The 14,635-nt window shown below is 30.9% G+C and overlaps 1 protein-coding gene across 1 annotated transcript in view; it reads left to right on the forward strand.

Moving 5' to 3' along the window:
- Positions 1–14,635, forward strand: part of LOC106467335 (laminin subunit alpha-2-like) — a gene marked incomplete at its 5' end in the record, with an annotated part of 162,333 nt that overhangs the window by 114,635 nt on the left and 33,063 nt on the right. Inside the window, 7 exons of the mRNA XM_022395494.1 lie at positions 364–540; positions 1,170–1,324; positions 2,963–3,121; positions 7,539–7,693; positions 12,551–12,707; positions 13,148–13,269; positions 13,926–14,088. Of these exons, the coding sequence (XP_022251202.1) occupies positions 364–540; positions 1,170–1,324; positions 2,963–3,121; positions 7,539–7,693; positions 12,551–12,707; positions 13,148–13,269; positions 13,926–14,088 (1,088 nt within the window). The remainder of the gene's footprint in view (positions 1–363; positions 541–1,169; positions 1,325–2,962; positions 3,122–7,538; positions 7,694–12,550; positions 12,708–13,147; positions 13,270–13,925; positions 14,089–14,635) is intronic.

A 14,635-nucleotide genomic window follows, 5' to 3' on the forward strand; every position in this document is an offset into this window, starting at 1 on the left:
TTCGAAGAGTGATCTACTCCAAGTTTTGAAGCAAGAGTGAGCAAAAATCCCACAATCTAATATTGACGAGATGATTCTCACAATGCCCCAAAGGATCAATGAACTCCACGAAGCGAAAGGAAGATCTACTAGATATTAATTAAATTATAAGTATATCAATTCATGTGAATATGGCTAAAAATTTTCATTTTTTCTGAAAAGGTGGTGTCTATTTACTTTTTCTGCTTTCATTTAACCAAAGTGACCACATCTTATTTTAATTTAAGCTACCTTTTATTAACAATAACAAAAAAATATTCACAACATTGTTCTAGAAAACCAACTATATCTGAGAATCTGTCATTTTTTTTTTTTATGCTTAAGACATTGGAGACAAGTTATGGCAGATGGAAGGCCATCTCAGTGGAATACTAGACCAGGCTGAGCAAACACACACAAAAATTGATAACATTCAAGATAAAATTGATGAAGAGCTTAGTCCTCAGTTTGAAGCTTTGAATACAGGATCTAAGGCAGAATTTGGAAGCATCAGGGATACCAGTGAGTCTTTTAAAGAAAGGACTATAGGCTTTCATGTGTTACATGGTGCTCATGTGTACAAGTTTTAGAATTATATTGTTTACTTAAGACGCTATGGGAAACATGTTGAAACACTTGTCATTTTACTCAGTTGTCAAGGATACTTAATCATTATTTAGGTAAATGTTAGACCATGAAGACTGAGACATAGTAATATAGTTTGTTGAATCAGTTACAATGCTATATTTCTATGTTTCAATAACAATATGGTAATTTTGTTATGTCCTCTTGAATTTAAGGATCATTACAAGTAACAGTGGAAATAGTTTTATTAATAACATTAGTCTTATGGAAGTTGTGTTGAAATAGCAAATCCTTTTTTTTTTTTTAACTTATATTTTTCTGTGATCAAATGATCACTAATAAATTATTTAAGCTAAAGCATTCAGATCAAAAATCTGATTTTCATAGATACTCTAAACACTACTGAATCAGAGCATTACAACCATATTTCAGCAACAAAATGCAAACTGAGAACTTTTTTTTCCAATAGTTATTATTATTTTTTCTATTTTGATTGATTCTGTAGCAAAATTAGTCATATTTGAAAGACATAGTCAGCTTGGTTTTCTTTCACATTTTTTCTTCAGTCAACAGGGCTAGAGCTTACACCTTCGATATCAAGAGACAGGCAGAAGAAATGAAAAGACTTTCCAAAACAGTGGAGTCACACCGCAGAGATACTCAACTGAAACTAAAGGAATTAAAAAACAAAATTAAGTTTGCCAGGCAGATGGCATCAAGTGTAAGTTAGATTTTAGTATAATTTTTAGAACTCTGAATAAACATGTTATTACTTAATAAAACATTCTTCAGGGTTTTTGCTACAAGGTGCTGTGAAAGAATGAATTTTTTAAGTACTTGTTTTTTTCCCATAAGTTATTATGCCTTTTTTTATTATTTCTTATAACAAATATAATGTAACTATAAATACTGTAGCAGTGAATGTTTTTTTTTCTCAGCTTAATGTTGATAAACAGTATTGCAACAAAAATGTTTATTTACAGCTGAGCAATTAGTGGCATTTTCCAGTCAATAATTCATTGGCCTTATTAAATGATTACATTTAAATAATCGATTATTCTCACATGAGACTAGCCATCATATTTTCAGCTTGTTTTGTATTATATTAGACATTTTCATATTTCCCTTTATTTAATATGATACAGTTTCAGGTAGAACAATTTAGGATTAAATTACCTTTTTTTATAATTTTAAACTGTTGTACCTGCAAATGTATTATATACACAATGAAGTATAAAATTTGTAACAAGCTTCAAATACAGCTAATACTGTCATATGGGTTTCATCCTACTACTAAAACTAAATAAACAAATTCTGTATTATAAACTGGATTTAGTGTGATAACACTATTAAAGATTCTTTACAAAGTTTGTAATGAATATATGTAATTCAGTGAAAACATATTCATGGCAATTGTAGGAAGAAAAAAGTACATCTTTACTACTTAGCACGAAAAGTGGAGATAACATTAAATGACCAGAGGTTAAAATGATTCATAAGGTGGAAATACAAGTACTATGAGGGATATTAAAATCCGGAAATATGAAAAAATAAATCTTTAATTACTGATATTTCTGTTTTTTTCTAATTCTATCATCATGAAAAATTTGATAAACAGTGAACATCTTTATAAATATGAAAACTATCCTAAACTTTTAAGCAAGAAGTTGTTGATATGTATAGAAATCTAGAAAAAAAACACACAAAAATGATAAATATCTCTAGATTTTACTGTGCAGTCTGGAAGAAACTGTAGAAACGTGTGCTGATAAATCAGTAGATCAAACAACTTAAAACTTGCAACATTAGGCTCTGTTTGAGCAGCATGTAATTAAGGCTCCAAGGGCATGCATGGTTGGTGGCAATGACAATCAAACCTGTTACCCTCATCTCTCAAGACAACTACTTTAATCATTAGACGATGCCATCCTGAAGTTGAATAAACTTGAATTAATCAAAAATAACAATGAGAAATCATAATGGCAGTGTTTTGGTTGTTTTGATAGTGGGAATAAATGAAAATGGTAATCAGAAACACTAATTACCATATTTGATATTTCTTTGTAACATTAATAGATTTAAATGTATTTTTGATTAAAATAATTGATGCTCTTAGGTAATCGATCTAATCACCCAGCTCTATTCCCAGTGGCACTTCTAGGTTTATTTCTTACTGTAAAGAGAACCTATGAAAAGTAATGCCATTAAAAACTAAAAGTTATTCTCTACCTCTTATGGTGGCTATAACAACAAGTCAATGTAGAAGTGGTATTTCTGCCCGCTCAGTGTATATTTTATATATATTCTTTATATATTATGTAAAAAATGTAATGACAGTAAAAAAAATTGTTCTTTACAGCTCAAAGTGTCTATAACTACAGACAGCAGTGGAAAGTGTAAACGATCGTATCAATCACAAGTAGAGCCCTCAACTGTCACTAACATCATTCTTAATTATGCACTCACCAAAGAAGAAGATAAAGATAGCCTTTTGTTTTACTTAGCCAACCCAGTATTAGTAAGTATTTGAGGATTATTCTTGTGAAAGTATTTCTAACCAAATTTGGGATTTGAATTTACCAATAAACTTATGAAATTTCATCGTCACTTATGACTTATCTAAAGTGGACTATTTGTTTGAGTCTAATGCTACCAGCTCCATTAGGAAATAAATATATCAGGTCACCTAGGTTGCACAAGCTATACTGTAAAGTCTTAAGGACTACTGTTTTTTGATCTCTATATCAGTAAAGTATAACTTTTAAATTTTATATATCTATATATTTAGGTTAATACATTGTTCTGATTTAGGGTTTTGATACACCAAATCTGATTATCATTTGAGTTCCCAGCTTTTTACTCAACAGTAGTGTACTTTTTGGTCTTTCGGTGAAACAAGAAACATGGTATCTTATTTTGTCATTATAAAGTATCAGAATCGTATATTTTGTAAGGTTGAGATGAATTATCAGGATCTTCACAAGTTTTTTTCAGTTTAATGCCATTGTTACTTATACCACTGTGTTATGCAAAAACACAAGAATAACAAGAAACATGGTATCTTATTTTGTCATTATGAATTATCAGGATCTTCACAAGTTTTTTTCAGTTTAGTGCCATTGTTACTTATACCACTGTGTTATGCAAAAACTATGTATTAAACTCTTCTTTAATATGTACTTACTGTCCACAAACTTTTAAGTATTTCAAAGTGCTGATTTTAAATCAGAATAACTTAAATTTTTGTCAAGGTTGTGAGCTAAAGTTAGCCTTATTTTCTGTAGCAGGATGTGATCAACTGTTCCATGGGATAGTTTCATTGTTTCCCACATTACCTTGTATACTGAGATTTCTTTATGGCTATCACATGAAGCATAAATAATTCTGTGTTAGTGATCCATCACCTTGGTTGGCCAGCTTTCCGAAAGGAATAGTTTTCTTTTATTCAGGCAGATTTGTTCTGACTTTGATAAGTTAAGTCTTGCCAATAAATGTTCCATCTTTTTTGAAATTCTTCCAATGTGTGCTAACCATGTGTATTTTAACTTCATTTTCAACAAGTATTAATTTTATCTATCTTTTATTTGCTTTCTGTCTTCAAGTATAGTTTAATTTCTTCTTTAATTTTTAATTTTAATTTTAAATCACTATATTCATGCCACTAACTAATCAGCTATTCTTCTGTTTCCTTTTGTTTGTTGTTGTGTTTCATTTCAACCATATTATTTTTCTCTCATTCTACCTAAGAACATTTCACTGCATCTGATAGGTTTATATGCTAGGTATCTGAATCTCAAAAAGTTATGGAGATCAGTTAACTGTGTGTTAGGTTTATCCCTGAAACCTCACGCAGCAAATTACTCCTTTTGAGGCTTTTACAGGAACTAGGACTTCACCAGGTTTCCAATTTTTATTAGTATTATGAGTGAGTACATGAAGAATTTAAACTACACAGTGAACTATTTGGACATATTCTGTAGTCTGTATGCATTATTTAAGGAAATAATACAAAAACTGGAAGTGGCCAGATAGAATGAGGAATTGAGGTTTTTCAAATGAAGTTAGAGTAATTGAAGTTCAAAAATATATTATACATTTGATTTATTGATTACACTGAGACATTTGAAAGGGTAAGACATGAGGAGATGTTAAAAATTGTAGACAGTCTTATTGTTGATGGTAAAGACCTCAGTATCATCTGCAATCCTATTTGGAACAAAGTGCAGCTAGTAAGATAGAATATGATATCAACACTTTTCAAGAAATAAAACAAGATGTCAGACAAGTACCCTTGTTCTTTTTCCAGACCAGACCTTTTCTCAATACACAGTGAAATGATTCTCATAGGTATAGAAAACTGTGTAAGAATTAAAGTTGGAGGACATAACATCATCAATTTTGTGGTATGAAGATTACACAGTGCTAATTGTTGAAAATCAGAAAGATCATCAAGAAATGGTAAATATATAATTATTGATAAAGCATGAAAAAAAAAGGATTGACTCTCAACAGTACGAAAATGGAATGTATGGTAACCTCCAAGCAAAGCAATATCCCAAAATGCAGAATTACAGTTGGTGGGACAAAAGTCAAATGAGTTCACCATTTCAACCGTCTTGGCTCCTTGGTAAAATCGGGTGGTAAGTGCACAGAAGAGGTTAAAAGGAGAATGATTGGTAAGAATACCTTTTGAAATATGAAAAGTATAATGATAAACAATAATATACCAAAAGAAGTAAACAAAATGATTGCAATATAACATTAACTCCCATACACAGGTGTGAAACATGGACAATAAGAAAGGAAGTTGAGAGAAAATTTGAAGCAGCTGAAATGTGATTCTTAAGAGGAATGATGTGAATAGCATGGACTAAGAAAAGTAATGAACAAGCACTGGTGCAAGCCAACACAACAGGCAACATCAATAAAATAAGAAAGATGCAACCTGAGTTCATAGGCCATCTGATGAGGAAAGAAAAGGTGGAATACATATTAAAAACTGGCAAGACAAGAGGAAAAAGAAGCAAATGAAGACAAAGAATAAATATGCTTGATGAACTCACAAAATAGTTGGAAACCATAAATAAACAATACAGAATTGTTGAAAAACACCAGGAACAGAGAGAAGTGGAAATTCATGACTGTCACTGCCTGCATACAGGCATGACAGTGGAGAAGAAGTAGCATGCATTGGAGACTAACATGCTATTATATGTGATCAGAACTTTGAATTCTATTTATTTCTCTTTGCCCACTTTTTGAGGACGTCTATCATAGTGCAGACCATTAGAAATTTACATCCGTAAAGAAATAGCCAAATTAAACAGATAAAAGATGCAAAGCAAATAACGCATATTTCATCATTTTGGGAGATTAACGTTTTTGAAGTCTTATTCATTTTGTTTGACATGTTTTTCTCGATCTTTTTCTTATTTTGTCAAACTAATAATATTAATACTTATTAATCAAAGACTGTATCTAAACTTTAAATTTAAGGAAGTAAAATCTGTAGCTTTTCTAACTTTAGTCTGCATACAGTTGCTGCACTTTTAGTCTCATTCTTTAATAAACTTTGCATAATTGTTCCTCTTATGAATAATGGTGAATATGACTGTCTCTTTTACAGGGTTTCTAATAATTTTCATTCATATTTTAAAATGTAATAACTTTTGAATGAAAAAGGACCAAGTTATGGTAAAGTATATGTTGGGATAATAATCCAAGTTTTATGTCATTTCAGAAGTTTTTTTTTTATGCAAAAATTCAATATGTTCTCAATAGATACTTTAAAAACTGTGATTCTTCTGCTAAAAGCTTAGATGGTTCTGTGATATGTGGAAGTTAAGTGTTATTTTTGAAAATTACCAATTCTGAAAAGTTTATTATATACCAGCACCATTAAACAACAGAATAAATGATGGCATATTAAGCAGGTAAAGGAAATGGGATCTAGGTGTCCTCGGAAGAACACTGGATGATCCAGTGTAAGTAAAATCACTGTCACATCAGTAATCAGTCACGTGCATAGTTCTTTCTAAACTGTATCCATAAACAGCTACCAAGCAAACTCGTATTTGCTGTGCATGTTACAAACTTTGTCACTCAACTTCCTCTGTACTCAGAGCTTACATATTTCTGTAAGCAGCTCACAGTTTAGATTGTTATTAGTGGGATCTTGAGTTGGGTAAATACTGTATATTATGCTGTGCTGGTAAGTTAGTGCTTCTGTCACTATCTGCAGAACATACTGGAATTTTTTATTCATTTAGTGGCTTAAAAGTGTTACAAAATTATCATTGGTATCTGATCAGCTTTGGAGTGTCAGTGTGCCATACTCTAAAGAGAAATATATATATTTTCTTTGCATTGCAGTGTACAAGTGTAACAATACAGCAGTGAAGTAAGAGTCTCCTCACACTGAACTAAAGTATCAACTGCTTAGTGGATGTATTAACTTTAACAAACAACATTTATAGAGAAGATTGGTCACTAGACTCTCATACTTGGGTATGTTGGAGAAATTTTCTTCCACATTAAAACCTAATTGTGTTATTGACGTATGTTTTTTCCATCAAAACACCATCCTATTTCATTCTTTGAAGTGCTTGATCAGCCCGGTTATCCTGGGCTCTTAGATCTCCAGTATTTATGTCACTGGACTTTTAGCTAGGACTTTTAGCATAACCCCCCACCCCTCCACCCCCACCTGTCTCAAGGATTACATATCAGGTAATCAGTTGATGTAATTCCAAAATACATGCTTGTCAATGTGTTTAACAAATGGTGATGATACCTGCAAAAATATCCCAAGGTCAGCAGAGTTCATGTGGGGGGTGGTATAAAAACTGACCAGCATGTACTTTACTGCATGTTGTATTTTAAAATGTATAGACATCCTATATAACATTAAAGTTGTCAGTATGTTTTTTATGCAGGATGACTTTATGGCTATAGAGATGGTCAACTGGAAGATTAACTTTTTATGGAATGCAGGAGGTGGCACTGAAGTTATTCAACATGGCCTCATTCTTGAAATTAATGATGAACAATTGTCAAACGAAAAATACTGGTATACTATAGAAGTAAACAGGTTAGTCAAACATGTACAATTTTAGTAATGAGATTATACTTAAATTAATCTAGTTTATCTTCTGCTATAGTAACCAATAATGTGAAATATTAAACTGTGAAAAGAAATGAAATGTTCACTTGAGTGATAATGAATTTAACCATTACTAGTCATTCTAGCTTTTATGTTCTAATTGTTTTTCTTTCTGCAGCTTATGTCATAAAATTTGGTACTGTATTGTTGGTGTGTTAATTTGTACAATTATGTATGGATCACTTCAGTAAGTTTAAGGAACTGAAAAATCTTTAATGTGAATTTTTGTATGCACTTAAGTGGCAATATTGAAGGTCAAAATCAAAATAAAAAATGCATAATTTTCATTTAAACACAATTCAAGTTGTAAGTTTTGTAACTTTTTTATAAATATTTGTTAAATTTTAGGTAGAGGTATCACGGAAGGCAACTAACAATTGATTATATACTAGTAATTCTGATGTCTTCATAATATATATATCTGTGCATAACTGTCAGTCTATAAGGATCATTTGTTTTTATTTGTATGCTTAACATAACTGCTAGAACAGAGAAAGGTGTTTAGTCTGCTTTCTAGACATGTTAAATTAATCACACATCAGTGTTCTTGTAGTTAAAATTATTAGCATGGAATATATAGATGTACATAAACAAAAAAAAAAAAAAAATTAGACTATAAACTGTCCACAGGGAGATTTTTGGCTGTTCTGCAAGACAGTTGAATAAAGTGTTTTAAAATATAGCTACTGAAGAATATTAAAAAGTTGATATTTTACAAAGTGGTCCATGAAAGTTTGATAAACCACTGCTTTAGCAACAACTTGAATTGGAAACATATCCAATGAAAAATCTGCTTCACACCAAAAATGAAAAATTAACTTAGTGTATTTAGCTCTAAAAGAAAATTATAAATATCTGGAATTACTGAGGAAACTTGGAGGATACAAAATTGGTTCTTCAAGCAGTAGATGCAGCAAAGAGATGTGAAACAAAAATAGAGATTTACTTACCAGATAGAAACGACTTTGTACTGACCATTCCACGAGTGTCTTTGCACCCACATGGTACTTTGTTCTTCACTGGAACTGTCAAATCAAGGCAAAATATCAGTTTGCACAGTACATATATGGAACACTTGGTGACTCCAAAGCAAGTGCTTTACCAAACTTCCGTGCAATGATGGAATGTAATCAAGACAGGAAAACTTGTATATTGGAAAGTATGACTTGGATGATGACATGATAGAAAGCTTTGAGTGAGATGAGGAATCTTCAATCACTTTATTACAAAGAATTGAGCTATGTGCTTGAAGATTGTATGCCCTGGAAACTGAAGAAATTCTTCATCAGACAGTTTTGAATGCACAAGTGGCCAAGTGATACTATGCCAAATCCAAAACAACTCGAGATATATGAATAGTTGTAAAATAGAGAAGGTGACAGCTATGTTTGAATTTCAACTTTGCTACAAAGCACATCTGAAGGTGTAATCAACCTTATGAATTCTAAGAATTTATGAATGAATGCAAAGAATAATGTTATATAATGTCAAACATCTATGATATCCAATGTGAACAAGGCATTTTGCTCAGTAACAGGGCTCATCAGGTCAGCTAGGATTTGTGATATCCAGTGCCAATGAGACCTTTTTTTCAATACCCAGGGCTCATCACATCAACTAGGATATGACAGACATAGTAGTGGTCTAGTTGCTTTTTGTATCATTAGTTTTCATGAACAACAACTATTGTGGTGTGAAATAACTGAATTGTAATTATAATTTTGTTGAAAGTCATTTACAAATCATATTCTTGGGAATGGGTTAATAACACACTATTATTGATTTATTTTTATTAACACCAGTTATTTATTTTACTATTACTATTTTATTTGAATTAACTTTACTGTTGTGCAGAAGAACTGGAAAACCAGCAAGCTACTCTTATTGTTCCTGGAGCAGGTCATGTAACCACAACATTAATGGAAGAAAACTACATTAGTAATTGTAAGAACTTGTGAGTGAAAGTAAAGAAGAATACATTATAATATATCAGCCACACTACATATGCCATATCCAGTGCCAACAAAGCCTTTCACCTAATAACAAGACTCAACAGGCCAATATTGATCATGCATTAAGTCAGTCTGCTGTGGTACTTCAACATGTCACAGGAATAATGTCAGCTGTGTAGTACTACATATCCCATTCTCCCATACTATATAAATAACATTCACAAAACCTTGATATTTTTTCCATGTTCTAATTCTGGAACATGCTAAATCAAGTTGAGGTCATGTGCAAAATTCAGTGTTAAGTGTTATTTCTGTATCCAGTACAGATAAGGAATTTTTCTACTATTTCATGGAATAGTATTTTGCTTTTATCATGTGTATAAGGAAGGACAGCTTCACAACTGTCAAATGGAACTTCTGGATTATTGCAATCTATTTGGGATTGTTCAATAAGAGAGAGAATATGGATTGGTTTGTAGAGTAGTTTGGCTCTTTTATGGAGATTAGCTTCTGGTCTGAGAGGGCAAAGAATGTGTTTTTTTTTTTTGTTTTTTTTTTTAGTTTCTTTACTGTGTATACTGAGTGTTTTTTGTCCATACTTTATTTCAAGTTTAGTTAGTTTTATCTTTTACTTTTATTTCATCTTTTCCAAGTGAAAGATGTGAAATATACAGCACTTGGTTGTGTTTCACAACTTGTTTGATTTTTCTTTTGGGCACTTGTTCTTGTATTTCATCCAGCCAAATCTACGAACCTATCATTATTTATGGATGATTTAATCATGTATCATTATTTATTGAAACCTAAAGTGTGCCAATGTGAGGCATATCTCCATTATATCAGATGCATTGAGAGATTCTGATTTGATAAACTAATTAGTGGATAAGCGACTGTTACAATTTCTGAAATCAGAATTTAAAAGGATTGTTTAATAACACTTTTCTATATGTGTAAGTTGAATTAGTTCTACAAAAAAATATTTGAAAAAATTAAATCTCTAACAAGTTTATAACAATTTGCATTCAGTGATAATACAGTGTACTTATAAAGTAAAATGTGTATAACACCTTACACATATAAACTTATTTTTGTTCAAATAAATGTGTGAAAAGAGTAAGAATTCTATATGAATGATTTCTATGGTAGATTATATGTAAAACCATTGATTTTAAAAATGCATGTTTTGAAGTTGATATTAATTTAAAACAATTTGTGTAGAGTTTGATTGTTTTTTAAGAATGTAATGCTCAAATTATACAAAAGTACATTATCTGTATCTTGATATGTAATTGGTATATTAGAACATTTTTGTAAGTATTCTTTATGGAATACTTTAGAGTTTGACAGAACGTAGTATTTTTAGAGCTACTAATTATATAACAGTGATCAGATATATCCAGTTTCCATACAGCTACAAATCATATGATACTGATCAGATATATCCAGTTTCCATACAAGACTTTGACAAAATGTGAGTGAAGTAAAAGTGTGTGTTTGTGGAAATATAGAATATTGAGAAGATTCTGGGTATTCCAACACTACATATCTTTTTGATGAGGACTATCCACCCATTTTTCAATGCAGTACTTATTGCCCATTTTACTATCTGCAAATGAAATGGACAAAACACAAGAAACAGTACCTGGCACTATTTTGATTTCATTCTATATAGTTATTTGATAATTTGATGTTTGTTTATATCTGCTCATTGTCACAAACTTGTATGTTATCTGAAAAACCTAAAGGAAACAACACCGAGGCTTACAAATATTATAGTATTGAGAGTAGAAAAAGATTAAGGGTTGAAGTTTTGGCATTGCTCTGTTTGTTATGTAGGCTGTCCCTAAGACATAAGGAATTATGTATTTGCATATAATGAAATTTCACTTTTTCATAGCAGAATACGACTAGATTAGTAAGTATCAAAGCTATGTTGATCCTTTAATTACTGTTAGTCTATATGATCAAATTTCCACACACATTTTTCTAAACTATTTATGCACAAAAGCACTTATATTACCAGCCCCTTATTACTTATATTACCACACAAAAGAATTCAAGCAAAAATATCAAAATTGCCATTAATCCTATTAATTACTGCAAGCATCTGTTATGTATTTTACACAAGAAGTGATTGATTTTGCCAAATTTCTTTCAATTACTTCTTTGCAGTGAGTGTTACAAGAAGCAAAAGCATAAAATTCTTCAATATAATGCAGTTTGTAAACCTCTACTGGTAGTGAGTTGTATGCAAAGAATTTAACTTGAAGGATAACCAATAACTTCTGTAAAAATTAATTATTTTATGCTCATATTTGGCACAATATGAAATCAAACATTGAAAACAGATTTTTGGTTATTATAATAGGTATTTATTGCTTCTTTTTGAATGCAAGTTAAGATCATTTAGGTTTTGTTTGTTTCAGCCAACAAATTGTGAAATGTGACCTACAAATCATGTGTAAACTCACAATGATTTTGCCATATAGACAAGGGACTTTGAAGGATTTCAGACTTCTTCTAACCCATCTTGATAATGACAGCTATAACAGAACTGATTCCACATTGAGTCTAGATAAAAATGCTATCACAGAGTGTAGGAACTTGGCTCTACATTTGTATTAATAACTGTCATTGAGACCTCATGGACTTTTTTATATATTTTCATAATATACTTTAATGTTAGCCTTGCTGGTTTACCAGTCATTAATTTCTTAATTAAATGTTTAGCTTTTTTTTTTGCCGATATGGACTAGTGTGTATATCATTTCATTGTATTGAATTGTGCTCTAACAGAACAACAAAAAATATATTTTTCTTTTTACCAAATCAGGATCGGAAATATTGCTACTCTAACTGTAAAGCCAGCATCAAAGAAAGCAGAGTTGGATCCTTATAAAGTCCAAGGATACACATCATTAGAATACACTAATATGAACTTGAACTCATCATCACTTTTATATATTGGTGGAATTCCATCTGCCATAAAAGTAAGACTGGGTTTTCTTTGTTCATACTGAAGATACCAAACATTATTGCAGTTTCAGTTGAACTCTTATTTCTTTATGAATTTATCTACGATAGTTGAGCAGTATATTCTCTCATAAAATAATTTAGTTATCATCCAAAATCAAAGGAGGAAATTTTCATAATTATTTGTTAATTGTTCAGCATAGGGTATACATCAGGAAGATGAAATGTGTGACAAAATATGTTTTTATTCAGTATAAAAATTGTTCACTTTTATCAGTGAAATTAGTTATTGAAATTGCTCCCTAAATCGTATCTCAAAAGAAAGTTGATAGAAAGAAAAGTATACGCTCAAGAAGAAAATGAATGTCTTGAGTCGTAATATCTCCATAGTGTGTGTGTGTGTGTGTGTGTTTACATACATGTATATAAACATACAAACACACTTGTATTTCACCAGATATCAAGACAACTTCAAACTAGGTCATTTGCTGGATGTCTCTATGAAGTTCGATTGGATGGTAATAATGTAGGACTCTGGAATTTTTTGACAAACGAAGGATGTAGTGGTTGCGAGGAAGGGTAAGACTGAAATAGTACTCTTTTGAAAATTATATTTCACTCTTTCTTCTTGGCTGCTACGTAATCAACACAATGTGTTAATTTAACTTCACAATGAACATAATGCAAGAACTGTAGCCTCTTGCATATTGGCTACTACATTAACAATGTGACTAAATTACTATAGCCTTTATCATCAAATTAAAGACCTTAGCTATAGGATATAACAGCTATAGTCGGTGTTAGTTTGTGGATCACAGTAGCAAACAAGAGTCATAAATAAGATACTTTCATGCTGGACTGCTTCCTTTTGACACGTTACTAACATTTTTAGTTTTATCTTTTGTCAAGAAGTTAATTCTGTAAAATAAATACTTCAGTTCATTTAGTGTATATGTAAAATTGATTCACTTAGACATGAATTTGTTTTTATTTATCTGAGAATGCAGGTCTTTAGCAGAATGGCCTACATTGCATTAGTAGGTGAAATATCATCTTCAAACTAGTTCTAAACAGGTAAAACTTAAGTAAAGCCTTTCATTCCTTAATTTAAATATTCTTATAAATAGTTTTACAAAATATTTCTAATTAAAATTTGAACAAACTAATTGTTTGTTTCAAAATAAAATCATAATTGGGTACATAGATTTTACCTTTTTTTTTTCTTCTATTTCTAGGGCAACTGGACAAATTGATGATTCAAAATATAGGTTTACAGGAGGTGGTTATGCTATACTTAACCAGCCAAAACTCCAAGGTTTTACTCAACACGATGTCATTTTAAAGTTCAAGACTTTTGATGAAAATGCCTTGTTATTTTTCACAGCAAATCCTGAAAAGGTAAATTTGTTATCAGATTTTCATGTAAGCATTTAGCTCAGTGCTTGAATGAAGATAATTTATATTAACTCTATCACCATGGTTATCATTTACTGCGCATGACACAAGGTTTCATGTGTCTTACATTCCAAATTTTATTAAATTACTTTTTGTTTGTTATACCAATTAGAATAGCATAAAATATTAGCTAATAATCCATATTTTAATAGTATACAAGTTTGAAGTTCTTATTTCTACAAGGCAATATTTAAAAACATCCTGACTTTCCCCTAGTGTGACCCACATGACACATTTTCTCTTAGCATCTCATCTTCCTTATTTTATCCACCATTCCTCTTAAAAGTATGAAATTAAACATAAATTACTCTACAAAATCGTCATTGCTCAGACAAACCATAGTTTTTATAGTCTTCAATTTTGTTTTGTTACAGAGCTATTGAACAGAAAATAAGACCCCTCCTGCCATGCCTACCTGTTACATCCTCTCTTTCAGAATTTGTTAATAGTTCTCTCTTACATATAATTATATATTACCTATAACCAATAG

This window comes from Limulus polyphemus, unplaced genomic scaffold, assembly GCF_000517525.1.
Source record: "Limulus polyphemus unplaced genomic scaffold, Limulus_polyphemus-2.1.2 Scaffold2572, whole genome shotgun sequence".
Taxonomy (NCBI): domain Eukaryota; kingdom Metazoa; phylum Arthropoda; class Merostomata; order Xiphosura; family Limulidae; genus Limulus; species Limulus polyphemus.